Source organism: Tachypleus tridentatus, chromosome 13, assembly GCF_004210375.1.
Source record: "Tachypleus tridentatus isolate NWPU-2018 chromosome 13, ASM421037v1, whole genome shotgun sequence".
In the NCBI taxonomy this organism is placed as follows: domain Eukaryota; kingdom Metazoa; phylum Arthropoda; class Merostomata; order Xiphosura; family Limulidae; genus Tachypleus; species Tachypleus tridentatus.
In genome coordinates this window covers 163,073,201-163,097,282 of record NC_134837.1, presented here as the reverse complement: position 1 = coordinate 163,097,282, position 24,082 = coordinate 163,073,201, and the positions used below count along the sequence as shown (strand labels likewise).

Sequence of the window (24,082 nt, the reverse complement as noted above, 5' to 3'; positions counted from 1 at the left end):
TTGTTACACAGAGAGAACTTGCATAAAACGTAAAAACTAACATATGAATCTTTTCAACGCTTATTTTTCTCGTTTTCCAATACTATTGGGTTGAGGAATAATTCGTGAGCGTTTTTTCAAGTTACAAAAATATATTCATAAATGAAACGCTTTCGCAAAATATTTCATGTCATTTGGTAAATATTTTTTTGCTCTAATAGATGGTGTGTTTGATTTTCATGTCTTTAATTTTTGCTTTCATTTTCAGCTCATTAAATGGAATGTCAAGTGGACAAAATCGAGCATTTTCGACACCATCTGCTTTTCGCATTTAATTTCTTGCAATTTCGTTTAAAACAATGCATACTATATACCTAGGTATTACATGAAATAAAGTATCATAATAAATGTTTTGGGTGTAATGTGTTCATGCATTGAAGTATTGTATAGTCTTGCATGTAATGCTTGAATGAAATTATTTAAAAACGCTCACGAATTATTCCTCAACCTAATAGAAACGAACGCAATCACGTATCATAAAACGCATAAACCAGACAGACCTTAGTCTTTAACAATATATCTTCTGTTATACTTTACTTTTTAACATTATTCAAAGTTTTTGATATTTTTCGGGATATATAACGCGATATTCATTAAATCACAAACATTCCTTCCCCTAAAAGTGGATTTTGATACGCTATTAAAAAAAAAAAAGCAACTGTGCTATTCTTGTACAGGTTTCTCCATGGGGTTATAAACTATCCAGTACAATGAACTCAATAAATTAATCTGGCTAAATGACCCCGTTTTAGCTTCTTTTCTACATCCATTACGTACTCTTAAAAAAATAAACAGATCTCGTACGACCTGGATTTCTTTTTCTTCAAACAACTCAGTACCAAGTGGAGAACTGTGTTCTTATAAATTTGTCAAAGCATATCAAAGTTTTGTTTTGATTCACTTCGGTCATCTTAGAAACCGCTTTAAAAAAGATATAAATTATAACACTGAATAAGAATATCAGTACTCAATAAATAAATAAAATACCACCACAGCAATGAAAAATATTGACAAGTGGATATAACTGGGTTAGGTGCAAAAAAGGATAGATGAATTAATGGCCGAAATATTCTGTCTGCAATTCGAAAAGCTACACAAAGTTTCTAAGCATTACGGATTATTTTAAGATGAGGATATGTAATACTATCATTGTTTTGGAATTTCGCACAAAGCTACTCGAGGGCTATCTGTGCTAGCCGTCCCTAATTTAGCAGTGTAAGACTAGAGGGAAGGCAGCTAGTCATCACCACCCACCGCCAACTCTGGGGCTACTCTTTTACCAACGAATAGTGGGATTGACCGTCACATTATACACCCCCACGGCTGGGAGGGCGAGCATGTTTAGCGCGACGCCAGGCCAATACTATCATTAACTTAACTTTTACATCGTGTACAGTGTAGTTTTAAGTTTAAAAAACAACACACGTTGAACTATTTGTACTGCTTTTGAAAACCTGAAAGTTTCTTCTAACTTTTATATTACAGAGGTGAATTATTCGTAATCAAATTAATCCAACAGGTGATGACCTTCTCCAAGCCTTCTCATGGGAGAAACTGAGTTGTCGGTTTCACAGAGAGAGAGATCTCACGCATATCTCGGGAAAAACTAACACACACACACACGTGCGCGCGCGTTTGCTCACACAAACACCACACTAATAACTGTTTAACCACTAAGATTTATCAAATAGCAATCCTGCAAAACAGAGGATATATATCATTGATGAAGTTATATTTTTAATTACATGTATCGTAATTACAGCTACACATTTAAGTACTGTATATACTTTATCTATATACACATAGATCATAATATAAACAAATGTTCACGTCATTTTAATAAAAAAGAAAAGTAAAACAGTATATTTATTAATAGTGATCGGCGCCATCTAGTGATATGTAAGTGAATTATGTTCCAACCATGTTTGTTTATTATACATCTTGCAGCATAACATCTGAAGAAAGAAATATACTAACAAAAACTACAATACAGGTAAGTTTTAATAAATATTTCACATTACCAAACTAGCAAATCAATATGAAAACGCAGTTGAGATTTACATCACACTTCCTTTTACTGTGTTTCACTCTTCATAATGTGGGAACCAAGATCTTTGTTAAATATTCAAGAACTGACTTAACATACATTTATTAGATAACAGCAATACTTATTTGTCATTTTCAAGTTATTTGTAATACATGAAGAGATGAATGTTGTTATAAACTCTCATCAAGTAAGGAAACCAGCACTTAACTTACAACATGCTTTGACCACGTTCTCACTGCACTACATAAAAGCAACTTGTACATCTAAATAGGGATACCCCCATGTAAAAATTATCCTATACCCATTCTAGTTACAGGTACAGGAGTTTCGTTTAGGAGATATACAACAAAGAAACTTAGGAATATGCAAGCCCAACATACAAGTTCTCTACAAGATTAATTTTATGTTACTGGAAAATGTTTTTATAAACTCGTTTAGTTTATACGTTTTCATATGACTATATAATTCTGTCACTGTCTGTAATCATTTAAAACGTTTTTACCGACATCATAAGCATAAAACTGATTATACAGTTTTCTTGCTTATTACTTAGTTTCATATTACCAATTTCAACACAATAAGAAGAAACAAATGACTAGAACTAATGTATATGCCCACACTAACAAAATGTAACTAAAATGGAACATACTTAAATGAACAATTTCTTTTCTTTTTTTTTTTTTGTTGTTAAATAAGTTGTTGGGTTGGCTTTTACACCATTTAATTTTTTTGTACTTTGAAATACCCATAAATACTTAACACAGGAAAGTATAAGCCATCATATCCTGGATTTAACAAAAGAGAGAGGAAGAAGACATTCATAACCATGAGTTAGGTACTTTTTGAGTATCACATTGTTTCTGCCCTACTTAAAGCAACTAATTAAAGTTATATAATAGAAGATAGATCGTAAATGATTAATAATGATAAAAACGTTTTAAAAAGAGTTGATGATTTACATTAATGTATACTAATGTGCATTCCTCTTATGGCTTTACATGAATAATGATGAATAACAGACACAGATGATAATTGGTCTTCTGACTCTACAAGAAAATGATGTTAATAAATACCATAGGCAAGTAGGTGTTTCTCCTCTAGCTTTACAAGAAGAATGCAATATTGTTGAGTAATATTCTTATTACTCTATTACTCTACACAAAAGCATGCAGAAAGATATGCCTACAATACTACTCACTGGTATAACATACTTTTACAAGAGAGCAGCTATTACATAAAATAACTACAAGGTGACAACAATGATAAAACTAAACCAATAACTGTGATAATACTAACAGAGATGCCAACCATTACGATTTGAGCATAATCATTACGACTATATGCTCATACAGACAAATATTATGACTTGTTGCGACTCCCAAATTATTATATATTATATAGGCCTATACAATAAAGTGATAAATTGTTCCTCCAGGGCTTGAAAGGGGTGAAAAGAAAATTTGTAGTGAGATACAAATAAATTTTGATAATAAATAAAAGACTACTTGTGATAATCATGTTTGTGCTTGAAATAATAAAAAATATTTGTATCTCCGACATCTACCAATAGTTTCAGTGTAGTGTGTCTCCATACTGGGTACATGGGGAAACCCATAGTTATGTCATCAGTGCTTGTCAGCCAATCAGTGCTCGTGTAAATGGATATTTCTCGTTTTCTAAGCGGCATAGAAACACCAATGCAATCATTCACAAATGAAAAAAAAGAGGTCTCGTTCACCAGGCTGTCTTGGTTCTGGGAAATCTAAAAGGGCTAAAACTGTGAATCAAAAATTTAGGAAAGAGTATAGTGCAAAATATCTGGTTATTGTAACAAAAGTCAGTGACAGTCATGCATTTTGTACAGTTTGTCACATCGATTTTTCTGTGGCACATGGTGGGATAAACGATTGTTCCAGACATACATAAATTGGCATCTCACCAACAAAAGGCTGAGGCGAAGACAAAATGACACAAATAACGACATTTATGAGTAAAAATTCAGAATATGAAAAAATTTTCAAAAAATTTTTTAAAATTTATTTATTAAATACACAAAACACAGTCATAAATGAGCAATCTATAGCAGTAATGAATAATAATAGTTATAATAATAAATATAATAATAAACAGCTTAGAGACATTGGTCAGGCCTAGTAATTGAAAATGATAAAGGGCTCTGTCTACAATCATTATGCTCTGTCATTTGAAATCGTTGACATCTCTATACTAATGAGCATAAAAGTGAATAAACTCCACAGTCAACATTGCTTTCTGACACAGAATGAGTTAAGATTACACTCTACAAAAGAAGTGAAGAATAATATATTTTTTTAATATTATACCTATAACAAAAAATCAGTTATAAACATAAAATAATGTCAGTCATCTCCTCAGTTTAGTATTATGCAAATTAAATATTGATTATGCAAATTTTTGGTCATTCAATCCATGCCACACATAATGGCATAATCTTGTCTTTAAGATTACTTTGAATTCAAACTCTCACGAAGTTGTAAGATTTTGTTTCATACAAACATTTTTTTCACGAAAAAATTTACAACAACAACAATCTTCTATTTTCACACTGGAAATGTATTTAAAATAAAATATATTGTAATTATTTGTATAGCCTGACATGGTCTGGTGGTTAGGGTGCTTAACTTGCAAGCTGCAAGTCACTGGTTCAAATTCCCATCACCAAAAATCTAGTCCTTCAAGCTTGCTTATATAAAATACCCAAGTGGTCAACTCTTCACCCACATGGAATTAAGAATTAAGAATATATATTGTAATTATATGCATTAGGCAGTTATATTGATATGTTAGGTCAAATGTTCATATGCATGCATGAGAAATGGGAAATGAATACAAAAGGACAATGGTGAAGGAAATAAATAAAGAAAGTTACTTTTCAGAACTTGATAATAAAGGTTGTTATGTTTGACATTATTAATAAAGACTATGATGAATTATGATGTATGAATGGCAAAATTATGGTAGTTTTCTTGCATTTTATCAGAATGGAATGCAAAGTCGTAAGAAATTCTAATATTCCAGTGTTATACATTCAAGTGATACCAATGAACATTTCTTGGGAATGAGTGAAACATATTCATGATAATGAGAAATCCACATGAAGTGAAAATGAATTCTAAAGATGGCTGGTACAGGTATTAAAACTTTAATTAAAATAAAGTACAGAACAATGTTTTGACCCTCTCAGGTCATCTTCAGGTCAATATGCCCAGCATTGCTTAGTGAAACTGGTATCACTGGTTATTTCAGTTGGAAGGACATAATTTAATAATTAATTAATTTGCTGTAGATTCTGCATGTAAAGATGACTCTTTATTTGGACATCATCTGAAAGCCAGAAATTAAACAGTAGTGTTGCATTACAACAAGTTGAATGACTAGTCAACTGTGTTTCAGATCATATAACAGATCATCAAATACATGTTTTCCTTGTTACAGATAAAATATTATAAATTTCAATTATACCAACAAAACAATAGTGTGAGAGACGCAACTGAACATCAAACAAATCAATATCCATGTTAAAAACAATGAGACGCATTGTGACAACACAGATATTATAACCATTGTTGTTCACATTATAATGACTTTATGCAACTTGTAATTTGCTTCTCTGGTATTTCTTCTGATCAAGTAACTTGTATAACTTTAACATCACTGTAAAACATTCACGAAAATTCAACACAAAATAGGCTTTAAAAACCTTTTACAATTTATCCATACGTTCCCCTTTAATGAGTTAATAGTTTGAAATTTGCTCATATCTGTGAGAAGTATATTCTCCTTATCAACTTTATGATTAGTTTCTACTCAGTAAAGAATACTTATATACATACTGATACTTCCATTCATTAAAAATAACTAATTTCCAAGATCCGTGTCTCACAGACAATAGTCTCAAAATTATGAATGCATCCTTATAAGAATTTGAAACTACCAAACACATTTAAAATAACCTCATAACTAAAGCACACAACACTGTATTACATATACTGATGTTACGTACCTATGGGTAGCTGATCATCCATACCATACAAAACTTCTGTTTCTTCAGAGTCTCTGTAAACAACCTCATACATTAAGCGATGGTTTTTGGGAGAATTGTCCCAACACAAAAGTTTTCGAAAAATAGTCAGTACACCTTTAAAGGGTCCCATTTAATCTGGGTTAAAAATTTAGAACACTGAACTAAAAATGTTCGTATATTTTTATTTTTTTACATCCCAGTATAGAAATTAAACTGACCAACAACACATGGCACCTCTTTTCAACTGACCATTTACAGATGAAAGATCTGAACAGCAATATGCGACATACTATTTCAAGGTGTGACAAAATAGAGAGTTTTGGTGTCTGTCTCTTCCCTGGAGTGAAAATGTATGGTTCTTAACAATGATCATTCCTGCAAAAGCCTGCACTGTGCTATTATTTTTAACACTTTGTGTAAGAAAATAAGGAGTAAGTTTTAGTAACTAAATATAACTAACAGCAGCAGCAGTAAATATGAATGAAACAGTAGTTGACAAATCTACAAAGGTCAAAAGAATCTTATTCCATGGTAAAAGTCTGTATATATAACACTGCTAATACCTCTATAATGGATTTAACACCCACTCATTGTTCTAAATAAAAAAAAAACATTCAGTTGTATTGTATATACACGACTAGGCCAGCATCTCAGTGTCTCACCATAAGCACTTTGATGTAAGACGGTGCACCACATTAACTAAACATACAGCCTAAACACCACCACCATACACACATATTACTGTTAAATTTTGTCAGTCTGAATTCTTAACTAAGTTTTTACAAACAGGATACTCACCACAATGTAAGCGTTACTTTTCAATACATTTTGTTAGTAAGGTAAAGGTAAATAACATAAAGAACAGTACTGACCTCAGATAGGATATGCGAAGATCATATAAAAAAAACAATTTATAATACAGCTAACTTCATTAATCGCTTGGAGAGAAGGATTTAAAGAAAACTACTAAAAAGAGGTCGAGTACTTTTATGATAACAAGTTTCAACGTACTCATCACATTTATGTTACAAGTGTATAATTTGTATAATTCAACGTACGCTGTATAAACTCACTTCTGAGTACGTAGTTCATTAGCTATATCTTTACACTGAAGAAGTGTAAAATTCTAAAACATTCTCTACAAGAGTGAAAACAGTAAATACATCCTGTTCTACACGTGCCTAACCCATATTCAATTTACAACATACAAATGTTGTAAATGGAAAACTTCACGTACGCAAAGATGCCTTACCAGGTACAATGTCATTTCGTATATTACGAATTTATCTTTAAAATATATCAGTGTACAAAATTAGTTAAACTTTAGAATTTTCTCCTGTCTTCTATTACAGTGCTTTAACAAAAACTACCTAGAAAGTATACAATTGAGGTTACCCCAAATCTGCTTTGTCTACCTATAATTTCTTACAAAACCTTAAATGATGCGTTGTCATTCCATTTCTGTAGCACGTGATAATGAACATCACGAACTGAATCCAGATTAAGTAACACAGCTTAAAACAACATCATGCTCAACATACACCCCCACAAGTGTCTGGAACAAATGATGCGACTTTCCAAACGAGAAACTATACACTGCACACTGATTTCTAAGACTGTGTGAACATAGAGACCCTTAGAGCAAATTCATTATCGTTTCTAGTCACAAGCATAAAATAAATGGAAATCTTTGTTTTTCAAACATTTTATAGATTCTGTCCTGCGTCATCACACTGTGGTTACACTGGACATAAAAACATCGAATATCCATCCTTTTACACGTTCAAAATGAACATCTGTCCACAGAAAAACTAAACAAAGCACGTTCAGAAACCTCGTCAGAAGTTGGGGTCATCCTCTCACATTGGCGGCTTTTTGAAAGAAGTTCCAACTTCGTTAACTGCATTCCGAACGTTAAGTCCACCCATGATGTTACGCCCGGCACGCGCGATTGGCCATTCACCAGAGTCCAGCGGCGGAAAAGTTATGAAGAGTACCTGCGGCAATCCCCAACCCACTGACTAATTTTTTTATTTATTTACCGTGTGACAAACACTCCTATATTTATATTTACACAGACACTTAGTCATTTAAACCTTACAATACTTCAAATACGAACTAGGTGTTCTGTTAAAACCGTACTGGCGTTTGTTAGTCATTTTTTTTATTCAAAAACACTAATAACAAAATAAGTTACAAAAATAAGCTCGACGTCGTGTTCATTCCATAAAGCTTATATACAAATCATTAGCGTGACAAAATTAGCTTATATTAACACAAGTCACAGACATGATCGTCGATACAAACTTCTGTAGAAGTACAACTTATACAACAGTGTTAGAGCATTCAAGTCAAATGCATAATGTCAGGGAAAACATTAAACAGATAACAGACAAAACCGAGTCTAGAATTTTTTACGCAATAATATGCATGTGCACACCGTTAAGGTATGATTTATTCATTTTATTTGGGCCTTATAACTTTGTAAAAAGATAATGGGCTTGCGCGTGTCTAGCCATGGTTCCTACGAGATTATTTCAAGGTCAGACGTACCTAAGGGTCAAAACAGCTTTCTAGAAGGTACTCCTCTAGTTTAAGTATGAAACAAAAACGTTCATAACTACATAACATATAATAAGGAACGCCGTGTTAAATGTACTTGACACAATTTCAGAATGATCATACTTAGATTTTCACTATGAAGTTATCGAGACCCAGCTTAAAAAAAGAATGAAAAGTGGTAGGTTTTATTTTACAGACAATGTATACAGTTACTCACTGTCAATAATTCGAACATGTTTCTGGCCAGTTTACGTTCAAGTTGATTTTTAAAAAAATTGTGCAAAAGAAGCAGAACGTCAAACATGAAATTAACCTAAGGTGCAGGGTTGAGGGTTAAAGTATATATGCTATGACCTTTTAGAGAGTTCGTGATAAAGGAGGGTAAATACCAGACGGATAGTGGAAAAAAAACACAAAAGAACTGTTGATATGCAAATACCATATTAAAACTGAAAAATGGACAAACGTATTTTATTCTTTACATGAGCATTACGTTGCAACTGACCTGTCATAGTTTGGATCAGAATGACGTCATCAATTCATAAATGATATTTTAACACATCGGGTTTTCTCTGCATAACAGACTTGTACATTTTCCTAAAGCTTGCCACACTTCGTGTAGACACACAATGCACATACAAATACACCTTTCTACATTAAACCACGTAATATACTTATAAGATACTGCTTACAAAAAGCAAAAATAGACGGGCTTTACTAACACCTATAAAAGGACGCTGACGACTCTTTTTTTATTACATATTTAATAAAAAGAAAGCTTCGAAAAAACCAAAAACAAAACAGGCACATGGAGAGCTTTCTGAACACAATGTTTCACTGTCTGTCACAGAAAACATAATCAACATTCATGTGTAAAATCCATAACCTCAAAACTACTTGTATTGCTATAGATCATTGTAATCATACATTTTTTAAATGACTTCTTTTTTGAAAAGTAACATCAACAACTAATATATCGGCAATTCAAAAGAATAGGCTAAAAGCTATTATGGGCCCCGCTGATATAGCGCGGTAAGTCTACAGATTTACAACGCTACAATCAGGGGTTCCATTCCCCTAGGAAGCCTCAGCAAATAGTCCGATGTGGCTTTGCTATAAGAAAACACACAAACAAACACAAAAGCTATCATTCTACGTTTCGAAAGTTACGTAAACTCGTGTTTTAGTGAACATACGTCATTCTCTCCTAATATGCAAATACAACCAACTCTTACTAATCACGTAATAACCTAAAGCAAATTGCTAAAAGCAAACAAACAAAAACAACAGAAATGCGAATTTAAAAATTTAACCGAATAGAACAAACGTAACAACACAAATATACACATGCCATCAACCGTCCTAGGTCTCTGATGTAACTCATCAAGAAGAACATTAAACTGATTAAGTCCACCTGAATAATTTTCAATGGTGTACATAAGGCTCATAAATTTAACGTCGGGTTTCTAACATGTATGAAGACAAAAAAATTCAAATATCACGTGGCCAGCACCGTTAACACGACTGAAGTAACATTTTTCAGTTACATGGCAAATATTTACAGCGAGTCATTATGAGAATACCTGTTTACAGTTACATAACAAACATTTATAATGAAACATCGCGGACGTGACTTTCAAGTACCTGGCCAATGCAACAAAAACATGACGGAAGGATTGTTCTATAGTTACTTCGGCAAATGTCTCTCATTCGTGGTGCTTTGGCCTCTACGCTGTGTTATTATTAGAAAGAATGTCTTAACTTAAGCAGAATAAGTATAAACATCCATGTCTGCAATCCAAGACCCTCGGATTGCCATTTTTTACAGGCTAATCCCTAGATGAATTCGGTTCATGCATGTCTCAACAAATGAAATGTGTAAAACTTTTTATATAAGCAGGCTAGGACATGGTTAAATTACAACTGGCCATCAATTTTCAACCCTTATATAGAATCTAATACGGTTCTGCCCCCTAAATCACGTGACATACATTACCCTGTTCAAGTTACATTTCATAATTCTGAGTCAAAGACTGTGCTCACTTATAAGGATAACAGGGTTGAATCCTGCGTCATTATCGAGTGTCTAACTTTTATTCTTCTTTATACATTGGTTGCGTCTACAGGAGTGTTTCTGTAATTACCATATATCTATTCCCTAGGAAGTATGCAAATTAACTGCTTTTATTTAACAACCAGGATCGCCTTGGTTCATTAAATTAAGTAGCATTACAGTACATAAACGTATGGTTTACGTGGTTAAGTTTTACAAGCCTAAGTTTACTGCAAACTGCATTCTGTAAATTAATACGTTTACCCCACTGGATACTCTTTAGTAGCTCTATAGTTAGTTCATGTGAGATGCTAGGCTGTAAAGTCAGTCACCCAGACGTTCACTGTCACAGATGAGAATTACGATCAAACATATTAGGGGTTATACTGACATATTGTTACACATTTTTTATTTTCACTCGCAAGCTCTCAAGATTGTCATAGTTACATGAGCGGTATTTGCAGCGAAACATGATAGGAGTAAATTCTACAATTACACAGGAAACTGGAGTAATGTTTCACAGCTGCACGGCCAATACAAAAAAAGAAACAGGACAGTACAATAACGTTCGGCATATTTTCACGACTTAATCATTCAAGGTGAACGAGTTGTACCTTAAATGTTTATTTACAATTAACCACTCCTTAATAAACGAATGAAATTAATACTTTAACTCCCACACACCCTATGATATCATGAAATATCTACATGATACATAAGTATATTGGATACACAAGTTCATTTTGTATGTTTACCTGATTGGCTTAACAGCAAGGTCAAAAACCTCTGTTCAAAACCTAATTTTGAACTATGGACCAATGAGAAAAAATACACTTGGCAGCACCCACCACTTAGTGTAAAGCACATATGTCAGCACCATGATTCCAATCCAAGACCTAATTCAATTCATACACGTCTCCAGATTTAGAAAGGTAATAACACAATAACGTGTATACTACTTATCTGTATAATCCAGGGGTGGCCAAACAGCGGCTCGCGAGCCACATGCAGCTCTTTGACATGTAATGTGCGGCTCGCGAGCCACATGCAGCTCTTTAACATGTAATGTGCGGCTCGCGAGCCACATGCAGCTCTTTAACATGTATGTGCGGCTCGCGGAAATATGTTGGCTGAGCTCCTTTTCTGCATCATAATTAATATAAAAGGTAAATAAAAAAATTTAAGCTTTATAATTATTTACCGGGTATAAATTGAGAGACCACTGGAATAAAACGTAAGTTAAATATATTTACTCACTATGAACATTAAATAATTTAAATCCTAATTTTAATGTTAGATTTGAGTCAGGGATTAAAGAAATTTCAGATGAGCAAAAATTACAAAAAAACTTGTGCTGGAGAATCAATAATCATACAAGACCGTGCTGACAATGTTAGTTTTAGTGGGCGTGACTTGCGATCGTGTGATTGTGGAGTGTGTAGCTGTGTTGCAGGCAATGAAATTATCGAAGTGTTAATGTGATACAGGGCGCTGTAGTTCGGTTGCGTTACACGTGTTGGAGCTTATTGTTTATTTTCACTTTAAATTTTTAGAAGTGTCTGTGAAAATTTTGTGAAAGAAGATGGCATTATCAAATTGTAAGAAGCAAAAGTATGAAGATGAAAACATAAGTTTTAAGCCAGAGTGAGAGGAAGATTTTGCATTCACCGTTAAAGGAGGGAAACATTTGTGTCTTATCTGCAATGTGTTAGTCATTACAGAGCAAGTAACTTGAAATGCCACTATGAAACAAATCACAAAAACATTTCGTCTGATTATCTCCCTAAATCAGAAATATGGAAAACAAGGTAAATAGCCAGCAGACACTGTTGACGTTCAGTAAGGAAGTTGATACAACGACTGAAGCTAGTTTTGTTATGTATCTCAGAACAGATGATATGGATATTAACACTTTTATTGATAAGGAAAGAACAACGTTTCGACCTTTGTTTTGTTATATCACGTAATACTGCTCGTGTTAAACGCCCATATTCTGATGGTGAATTTGTTAAGAAGAATATAGCCGAAGTTGTGGCAGTGTTAGATCCAAATAACACAAAACTTCAATGACTAATAGCACAAACACCAGCTTCACGCCACGTATGTCTCCCAGATCAGTGTTGATGTCGCAGGAAAAATACAAAACGATTTAAAGAATTCCCTTGCATTCAGCTTAGCCCTTGACGAATCTACAGATATACGAGACAACCCACAACTGGCGGTATTTGTTCGTTAGGTTTCCTCTGATGTAACTGAAAGATGTTGGACTTACTGGCAATAAAAGAAACAACTCGCGGTGTTGACATTAAAAATGTCGCTTGACAGAGCCTTAAACAAATGCTGATATTCCACTAAATAAACTCGTCAGTGTTTCAACAGATTAAAGCACCTGCAATGGTGGGGAAAAATGCAGGATTAATTGCACTTATGAAAATTGATCCCAGCTTTCCAGAATTTCTCCCTGTTCATTGCATTATTCACTGTGAACATCTGGCAGGCAGATATTTCAAGTATGAAGATGTTATGAAATTTGTTCTCGAAATTGTCAATTTCATATGCTTAAATGGGAAAACCTACCGACAGTTCAAAAATTTTATTGAAGAACTGGAGCTTGAAGATAAACCCAGTAATGTCTCTTTCTACTGCATTGTGAGATGGCTGTCAACCAGCAATGTCTTAAATAGGTTTGTGGATCTGTTGGAGACTATTATTACTTTTTCTGAAGAAAAAAATTCTATCCTCAACTGGGAAATGATGAATGGATGCAAGATCTAATGTTCCGTACTGATATAACGAATCATCTATAAACTCTCAACTTGGCACTCCAGGGGAAGAATAAGATTGTTTCTGATCTTACTCAAACAATTTTCAGCTTTCAGAATTAAACAAGACTTTTTCAAAGATATATTGTCAAGAAACATCAGTAACTTTCCCAATCTCAAAAGGAGAGTAAATACATTCCCTGATATTGAACTAAAACACCACAAACTGGAAGAAAACAAAGATAAATTACAAGGACTGCTTGATAATTTCCTAGACAGGTTTGAGGACTTGCAGAAGCTGAAGCACTGCTTCCCCTTTCTTGCAAATCTATTCATAGTTGATGTGATCAATGATGGTTGTCCAATTTTCAAACCTCTGGCTACGGAGTCATCTGCTGTGGAAATGGAACAAATAGAACTACAGGAGGGCCTGGGTCTAAAGATAGTCCATAAATCCCGTTCTACAACTGAGATGTGGAAGCAAGTTCCAGAAATAAAATATCCTGAAGAAAACCAGTGTGCGACTCACCTCAACTTTCAGCACAACATACTGATGTAAATCACTGCACTCTGTAATGAAGTTTATGAATTCGAAGAATCGTGCAATCCTTACAAATCAACATCTGACGGAGCTAATTCGTACAGCCTTGACAACATACCAGCCTGGAAACTCACGAGACCTCTACTAGCAATAAATAGCCTGATAATTATATCAATGTCTGTTTGTATCAAAAATATATTATAAGATTAAAATTTTCTAATGTGGTACCTGATTAAAATATCTCTAATTTTATTGTTTTACATATTTTCCTCCATGTTTTGACCATATATTTACTAATACAAATAAATATAATTAAAAATATCTGTTTTTACCCCTTTTATTTTTATTTTTGGCAGTCTCATTTAATGTTAATGAAATGCAAATTTGCATATTTTTCTTAAATGTTTTTGTAGTTCATTACCGTTAAATACACTCAGTATAATTAAAACAATAATCATCCACGATTTTGAAAACATTTGGTGTGTGTGTACTTTGTGATTATTGAAACAAACAGTATAATCCTTCAAGTCCTTCAGTTATGTAATTTTGAAGATAGTTATACATTTTCTAAGTTTATTTTGATTCATAACATTGAAGCAAATGTGTGTACTTACAAAAAATGAATATTAACTCTTTCACTGCTACATTCAGCTATACAACAAACAAAAAAGAGGTATAGTCTTTCTTCGTCTTTCTACATACTTCAGTAGGCTCTCGACGCTATTTTTGTTTGTTGGATTTCACGCTTAGCTACGCGAGATTTATTTGAGCTAGCTGTCCCTAATGATGAAGTGAAAGACAAGAAGGAAAGAAACTAGTTCGTACCGCCTACGTATAAGCTACCAAAGAGTTAGACTTAACTGTCACTCTCACAACACTCACAGCTCCAAAGTACGAATGTGATTTTTAAAGGAAGTTTAACCAGTCACGATGCACAGTTGATGATGAAGATCGATGTGTCATGTTTTACATGAAACAAGACCTATAACACCTTCCCGAGTGAACAGTAAATAACATCATTTCGTTAAATAGAATAAAGAGTGTATGCAAACAAATGTTAAGCTAGATAAAAAGCAAAATACATAGACATTTTACCTTTTATTTGGATTTAGGAAATCCCAGCACTGACGACTAGAATTACAGTTATAAGAAATTCACAAATTCCAAACACATAAGTAATGCACTAAAATGAAAAAAAGGGCGTCTAAAAATAGATGAAATTGATCAGTTGATTTGTTTGTTTGTTTTTTGAATTTCGCGCAAAGCTACTCAAAGGCTATCTGCGCTAGCCGTCCCTAATTTAACAGTGTACGACTAGAGGGAAGGTAGCTAGTCATCACCACCCACCGCCAACTCTTGAGCTACTCTTTTACCAACGAATTGTGAGATTAGCAGTCACATTATAACGCCCCGCGGCTGAAAGGGCGAGCATGTTTGGTGCCACCAGGATTCGAACCCGCGACCCTCAGATTATGAGTCGAACGGCTTAACCCACCTGGCCATGGCGGGTCACAGGTTTGGTGTTTTATGGCGCAAAGCAATTAAGTATCTGCGCCAAACATCAGGTAAAAAGTTAAATTTTAAGTAAAATTATTAAAATTCGGAACAAGGAATTAAGGTAAAATAAAACTAAAGTTTAATTTTTGAGTTAAAAATTTAAATAGCATTAAATCCAATGTTTATATCTAGTTTACAGCAGTAAGAGAAAAACTATAGTAATACAAGTTGTAAAGGAGTTTCTGTAGCACAATTTGAATTATCATAACTCGCCAGAATGACTAACGGGTAAGTTCAACCATAAGCGTTAGTCATCTAAAGTTGACCTTTCCATTCATGGTTTCGAGTTATTTGACGTCACGGCCTTTTACAGAAAGTAAAGTAACAAAAGTTTTAAAAGACTTTCTATGAAAAAAATTTAATTATTATAACTCACAAGAATGACTCACGGGTAGTTCAAACATCAGCGTTAGACATCTGAAGTTAACCTTTCCAGTCTTAGTTTCGAATTATTTGACATAACGGACGTTTTCTAATTTCAAATCGAACTAGTACTTTAATTCTTAAAAGCGAGACACATTAAAAAAGGGTATAATTTATAAGTTAAAAACTTAAATAGCATTAAAAAGATTAATGGCTTTTATAAACCTAAAAACATTTCTAAGGTGGACAATGTCACCATCGCCAATGATAGTCTAACATTATGGATAAACCTTGGGACAAAAAATGACGATAAGACAGTAAAATGTGGCTTACTGTGACCTGAGTGTCACATAGACAACACACTTGTGCATCAGTCATAGGTAAAATAAAACGATGAGATAAAAACCTGTGACCAATGCCTAGTCTAGATAGGACAACTTCTGCTTTACGATCCTTACGCAAACGAGGTCAAAGTCCAATACAGGGTTGTTATTGTTTTTTTTTGGAAAAGCTTGTTTTCACGTTGCTCACTCCAAGTCGACTGCCAACTGGCACAGAAACGAGCCTTGAATACAGGACCATAGTCCATGTATGGAACAGGCACAGCAATGATAGTGCCAGAGCAGAAAGATTTAGCTAAGGTGACAGGAGACCATTCCCGCGAATACCAACGTCACCTTGTGTCCAGAAAAGCTGGATAGAAGTAGATGTTAAAGAGAAATAGGCCAGTCGGTTGTGGATATCGGCGAGAACAGGATGTCACCTAACATGAAGCAATTCCAGGGCCATTAGAGAACTAAGCAAGTCAGTATAAATAGTGTAATTTGAGTACTGCTTAGCTTCTAAGTGATCCAGTACAAGAGAAATGGCATACAGTTCAGCAGTGAACACAGAAGCTGTAGAGGGAATTCTGTGTGCAACCACTGAACTACAACAAACCATGGCAGAGCCCACACAGTCACTTGATTTTGAACCACCTTTATAAATAGGAATGGAAGGACAGTTCGAAAAATGTTCAGCAAATAACAGACAGTATTTCCAATTGGGAGTGTCTGCTTTTCTCAGATGACTAAAGGACGGGTCACATTTAGGAACTGTAAGAAGCCATGGTGAGATGGGCTGACCAGTGGATACAACAATGTTATCTAAGGACAAACCCAATTCATCCAACTGCGCCTGGATACCAAGGCCAAAAGGAGCAATGGCAGATTGTCTGTTCTGAAAAAATATGGCCCACCAAGGAAGGGAAAGACAACCCCAGGTGGGATGCTTTGGTAAGGAAAGAAATTTCGAAGCATACAGTAAAGACAGTTACAAACGTCGGAGGTGCAAAGAAGGTTCATGAGACTGTGTATAAGCTCTGAGCTGGGGAAGTGCAGAAAGCCCCAGTGCAGAAGCGAAGTCCTTGATGATGAATGGGATCCAGCATCTTGAAGGTCCTGGCAGAGCCATAGACCAGTGATCCATAGTCGAGTTTCGATAGAATAAGAGCACAATAAAGCTTTTGCACATTTGACTTGTAGCTGCTTTATGTGTGGTATAAAAGTCAACTTACAATCAAAGATAAGCTCCAAGAACTTTGTCTCAGGGACCACAGATAGCACAACTTCACCAATACAGAGTTCAGGATCAGGGTGAATATCCAGTTGGTGGCAAAAGGGATGCACATGGTTTTAGAGGGAGAGAAAGAGACGTTAAAACCGTTTGCTGTGGTCCACTTCAGTAAACGATTGAAGGCATTCTGTAGCTGTCGCTCAATATACCTCATGTTCGACGACTGACATGAGATGTGAAAGTCGTCGACATAGAGTCCATTTGCAACAATAAGAGGGAGTTGTTAAGTGATGGCATTATACTGAAAAGTGTGGCACTCAAAACACAGCCCTGATAGACTCCAAGTTCCTGTAGAAAAGAACGGGAAAAGTGTCGAACACACAAGTACTTGAAATTGTCTCTCCATTAAAAATTTTTTTTTTTAAATGGGCAAATGGCCATGTAGCCCATATAAATGAAGGTCTCGCAAAATGTCGTACCTCCATGTTGTATCATAAGCCTTCTAAACATCAAAGATTATTGATACAAGATGTTTTCGTTTGAGAAAGGCTTCTCTGGTTAACGTTTCAAGTGGAATCAGGTGGAATGCTGTCGTCGGAACCAACACTGGGGGAGCAAGAGGAGATTGATTCAAGGAACCAAACAAGACGAGCAGTAACCATCCTCTCTAAAGTCTCAGATAGCTCGTCAAAGCAATTGGACGGTAGTTTGAAGGAATCTTCAGATCCTTCCCAGGCTTAGAGAAAGGTAGTACAATAACCTGGTGCCAGACATCAGGAAAAACATTCTACTGCCAGAACTGGTTAAAAAGAATCTGAAGAATAGCATGAGAAGTAAGAAATAGATGGCGCAGCATCTCGTAGTGTACATCATCAGGTCCGACCATGTAATGCCAGACTGATGGAGGGCCAGTTTAAGTTCCACCAGTGTAAAAGGGCGATTACACTCATAGTAACAATCAGCTCAAAAGGAAAAATGTGATTGCTCTGCTCGAGTCTTGATGGCCAAGGAGGTGGAGGAAGAGAAAGAAGTGCTAAATACCCACTGAAAGCTTTCACCTAAAGTATCGGCGATTAGAAAGCAAAATTGAGAGGGGAACAGAATTATACTGCTCACTGACATTTCCATTCATGTCCCATACGACTTTGGAACTGGTGGTAGAAGATATGCTGGTTGTGAACTTCATCCAAGGTTCCATCTGGCTTTGACGTCTTACCCATCGAGCATGTACACGGACCTGCTGGAAAGCGATGTGGTTCGAGAGTGTGGAATACCTTTGAAAAGTATCCCAGGCCCGTTTTTGAGCCTTCCGTGCTATATGACAGACAGGATTTCACCATGGATGAGGGTATTGTTAATAACATGTCGAGGTTTTAGGAATACATTCAGCAACTACCTGTATAATACAGTTAGTCTCTGCTGCCATGCAGTCGTCTACTGATGGCGTACAGACGATGAAAGGATCAAGTTCTGCAAGAGCAGTCAAAGAAGGCCAATACCTTGATCCAGCTTCCACGTGGGCACGCGGGTCGGGTGGCATCGACCACGGCCAGTCTCACTCAAAATTACAGAAAAATTATCACTGTCTCGTGGGTTATTGAAAACCCACCATGAAAAGTGGGAGAATAGTGAAGGGGATCAAACTAAGAGAACAATAGCAGTAAATGACTGATTAGGTGCATGAAAATAATTATAGAATCCAGTTTTGAAAAAAGAAAGGTTGTAATCTGAGAGCATACACTTCATGGAGCGACCCCTCTCATCAGTAACAGTACCTTCCCAGAGGGCATAATGTTCATTAAAGTCTCCTAAGATTAAAAATGGAGATGGCAACTGTTGAACGAAAACATTAAGGTTTGATTGATCATGGGTCTCACCAGGCGACAGGTAGAGAGAACAAACAGTGATGGTAAGACCAAAGAAAACATGGATAGCTATGGCATCCAAAGGTGTATCGAGTGGCAAAGAAACAGTGGGAACATGCTGATCAACAAACAGTGCCACCCCTCCATGCACTCGTCTACCACACAGCCTGCCATTTTTGTACAAAGAAAACTGCCAAAAGGTGACTGTATCAGCAGGTTTCAGAAATGCTTCCTGTAAGGAAAGATATACAGGATGGTAGAAAGCAATCAGTGCTTTGATGTCATCCAGATTAGAACATAAATCTTAACAGATCCATTGTATCAATGTGGCCATTTTAACTTATGTGTAGGCAAATTGGATGGAGTGTCCTTCTGTTTTCGACCACGTCTTTTTCTTTATTTGAGGGAGGTCTATCGATCTCCATAGATCCTGCCCTGGGTCGATTGGGCAGGTCTTTGTCGTTGGAAGAGGATTCCAGCGACTGAGGACGTGAACGAATGATCATTTTGCACCTTGGGGCGCGAGAAGGTGAACCCGAGGAAATGCCAGTACCCGGAACCAAAAGAAGTGGATCATGGGTTTACTGGAATGAATGTTAGAGTGTTGACGTTGATTCATCAACTTTTTTACCCATGGGGGTCAAAATACTTTTCATATGTTTTGAAAACGATTCTCTTGGAGGCACTGAGAGATCTGTCTGCACTCCCACTGTAGTTGTTGAACGAAGTGCAGCAGCATACATCCAAGATGAAGTAGCAGACAGCAATTTCCGAGTGTCAGGACAACTAATGCTATGAGTCGTTTTCAAACTCTGCACCTCTTTTTTCCTCCAACCATTTTGGGCAAGAACGAAAGTAGGAAGGGTGAAAACCATTGCAATTGACACAATGTGGGTGCGTGTCACACTCATAAGCATCGTGGTCCTTGCCAACACAATGAGCACCCGTCAAGGAAACTCGACATGACGTCTTCGAGTGACTGAATTGCTGACACTGGAAACATCTGAAAGGGTTTGGAATGTATGGCCATACTTTGCAATTAAGATAACCTGCCTTGATGGTGGCAGGTGGATGCAGTGATGTAAACGTCAAAGTGAGGACACTGGTCAACATCATAATTCCATCTTTGCGAGTGGATATACGCCTCATTGCAGAAGCTCCTTGGGTGAAGAAACCAGCGAGAATCTCCGACTTGGGGATGTTCTTCAAATCCCTCTCAACAATAACTCCTCGTGACGAATTCAAAGTAGCATAGAACGTAACCCCAATGGGTATATCCCCACTCGCCTTTGAATATGATAGGAGTTCAGTGTTTAGATGTGGATGTTTCCACTAATATTCACCAGAGCAAAGCTTTCTGACTGACTCTGGAGAGCCAGCAAGTCCCCTTAGTCCCTTCTAAATAAAAAAGGGAGGCATCTGCCCTAAAGGTTTGTCTGAAAGTGAATGTAATATAATAAAATGAGGTACGGGTGTTACAGACGTTAAAGATTGCTGCTCACAATCTTCATGACATAGTCGTTTACCTATGGACTGTTTTCCACTATTTTATTTAAGTTATTAATTGAAGGATCCATAATAAAAAAAATGTTTCGGTGCCCAATGACTCCACCCACCATGGAGCCCTACGAGGGGATGCACTACAATGCCAAACAAGGACATTGCAGCAACGTCAGGGTTTCGGGCGCACTATACCCAAACACCAGCATCAGATATAATGTCCACAACATCTGTTGAGAACATCCAACACTGGTACTTGGTTGACCATAGTTCAAGTGGACCAGCCGACTGACCCAAGGGGGGGCCACCCCAAGGCCGCTCGTCTACAGGAATTCAAGGCCAAAGTGTTATGTTATGGTTGGGCCCCTTAACCACCAGAATCCTCTCCTCCCATTCACGGTTCACCATGCACGGCAAACACGCGAGTAGATGCTTAGATCCCAGAGGAGGTAAACTGGGAGGTCTCCTCACCACGTACAGGAATCCACATCGAGAGGGAATAAGACTAAAGGACTAGAACAAGTCAACTAAGTACCATCGCGAGCCAAAAAATACGTTATTTACGTTCGCAAGCACAACCAAAATATTATAGGTTTTAACAAGATCCTACATCTAGAAATGGTAAACCATCACCTTTCAATTCACACGTTTCTCCAAGTACACTGTATAATTCCCATACGTCGTAAATATACAACGTGTTTACGACCACCTGACTCTTTACTTTAAAAAAACATTTAATGTATGCATTGTAATAAGAAGTTTGCTAATACACCATCCGGCATAACAAGAATCCGATTATTATTCCTCAGATTGTTTTTCTGCGTGATAGTGTATTATCAAACTCCTTATTACAATGCATACGTCACATGTTCATTTCAAAGTAAAGAGGCAGATGGTCGAAAGCTAGGAAAGTCTACGGGAAGAACTTTGCACATTCCTTGCTGGCATTTCCAGTTCATATTTTCTCCTTCCACACATTTCTAAAACATATTTACAAACGGAAGAAGCATCTTTAAAAATAAGCACAAACTATTTTAGAAGAATGCTGATGATTGCAGCAAAATAAAAAGGCATTTGATTTCAAAAATGTTTTTCCTTATCCTCGCGGAAGTTTTACTCCAGTAGTTGCAATACCGGATGGTGAAACGATAAAAACAAAGTTTAATTTAAATATAGTTGAAAACTTTTTAGGATGAAGATCATTCCACATAGGATCCAATACCAAACCATAACGGTTCTACTGTGTTCAAGCACTGCTGCCTTTATCTTCTTCATCAGCAAGCAAAATTTCCCGACACATTTATGCCAATACAAATCAAATATTGAAACACGTAATTCTGACTGGGAAGAATAATAAAACAGAGCGAATTAACTTTGCCACCATTACTCTAAAAACTATATTAAACATCCGAAACGGCAGGCAGAAGCAGGAGAAAACTTGAGGTATAATCACCAGAAAGGATGAGAAGGATCCAAAACAAACAGAAGAATATTCCTTGATGGTGGTTATAATAGAGAGAGGAAAGTGTAAGTGAACCTTCATTTGATCAAAACGCTTGTCAACAACGTTGTATTACACTGACCTCTTCTTTGTGCATGGATAAACTTGTCATATGGATAAAAATACGAGGTAAAAGTTAAGGCAGACCACTGCTTGTTCTCTGATAATGAAAAGACAGTCACATTAATGTTACTGTATGCATTACATGAACAAGACCATACCCTATGAACTTCATCATCAAGATTTCTGGTTCTTCTTCGTTCCATCTTTGCGGCTTCTCTGTATTCGTCTCAGAACACACTGTTGTTTTAATAGATCCGTATAATTCAAAGGTTTTTCGACGATACTGAAATTGGATGGATACCTGGAGAGAGGATAGTTAACGCATTGGCTGGCCCTCAAAGTTTCTTTGGCTGAAAAGTGTTCGTTCCTCTAAAGATAGATAACTTAAGCTCACAAATTCCCAGGACTACGTTTATAATTTGAAGGAGTTTGTATTACGTGCCAGTGATCGAGGTGTTTATTCATGTGCTAAAACTGATTGTTTGTGATTGGTACAAATGAAGAGAACGCTGTCCACGTCGATGCCATTCGCTATACAAGTTTCAGATTTTACTACACTGTGAATAAATGAATTAGATCACGAATGTGTAAACCTATTTGATTTACTGTATTTCTTTCTAAGCGCACTACGCAACAATGGACCACATGCGCTGTTCATGCTGCGAGTATCGAAAGCCGAGTTTTAGCATCATAAGTCCTTAAGTTTAATATTCAGTCACGAGAGGCAAACGTGTATAAATGGTGCTGTCTGTTTCACGTCCATGTAAGAGGTGGATGGATATTCAAATCAGATGAGGAGATCTATAGGTCTGCAAGTTTTACTTTTGCATTTTGCAGTTTTTTTATGAGCGTTTTTGTGGTTTGTTACAACTACCCTGTTTCTCCGAAAATAAGACAGGGCTTATATTAATTTTCACTCCAAAATATGACACTAGGGCTTATTTTCGGGGGATGTCTTATTTTGATATATTAAAAAAATGAAGTTACAAAGTAAAACTATTAAACTAACCATTTAAAATAAACTATTATTAAACTATTAAACTAACTGATTAATACTTAAACAAACTAATTAACTAACTATTAAACTAATTAATAAATTATTTTTTTTATTTCTTTCCTCTTCCTGCCACTCTTAACTAGGGCTTATTTTAAGGGCAGGGCTTATATTAAAACTATCCCCAAAAATCACACTAGGTCTTATTTTATGGGTAGGTCTTATTATCGGAGAAACACGGTACCTCAACTCTTGTGAAAAGATCGTTACCAAATATGGTATGGAAATTCACCGGGTCTACGTAGAGACGGGTACAAATTTTCAATTTTGCATTTTAAGGTCTTTTACAGGCGCTTATGCCATTACTTCACCTTCTGTTGATAAATCTTCACCAAGTTTGGAACAAAATTTGTTGAGTCCATGCGGAAATGCATGAAAATTTTTCTTATTTTTTGTTTTTTTTAAAGGCGTTTGCGATTTTACAATTGCATTTAAGGGTTTGGTTTGTTTTGAATATCGCGCAAAGCTACACGAGAGCTATCTGCGCTAGCCGTCCCTAATTTAGAGGTGTATGACTAGAGGGAAGACAGCTGGTCATCATCACCCACCGCCAACTCT

The 24,082-nt window shown here is 36.0% G+C and overlaps 1 protein-coding gene across 7 annotated transcripts in view; it reads right to left on the bottom strand.

Annotated features, from left to right (window-relative positions):
- The window catches only part of LOC143241135 (membrane-associated guanylate kinase, WW and PDZ domain-containing protein 1-like), a 120,058-nt gene that overhangs the window by 65,619 nt on the left and 30,357 nt on the right, over positions 1-24,082 (bottom strand). The window contains exon 1 of one of the 7 annotated variants that reach the window (XM_076484742.1): positions 6,129-6,294. The exons of the other annotated variants lie outside the window; for them this stretch is intronic. Within the exon in view, the coding sequence (XP_076340857.1) occupies positions 6,129-6,279 (151 nt within the window). The 5' untranslated portion in view covers positions 6,280-6,294. Of the gene's footprint in view, positions 1-6,128; positions 6,295-24,082 lie in introns of those variants that run through there. 7 annotated transcript variants of the gene reach the window in all.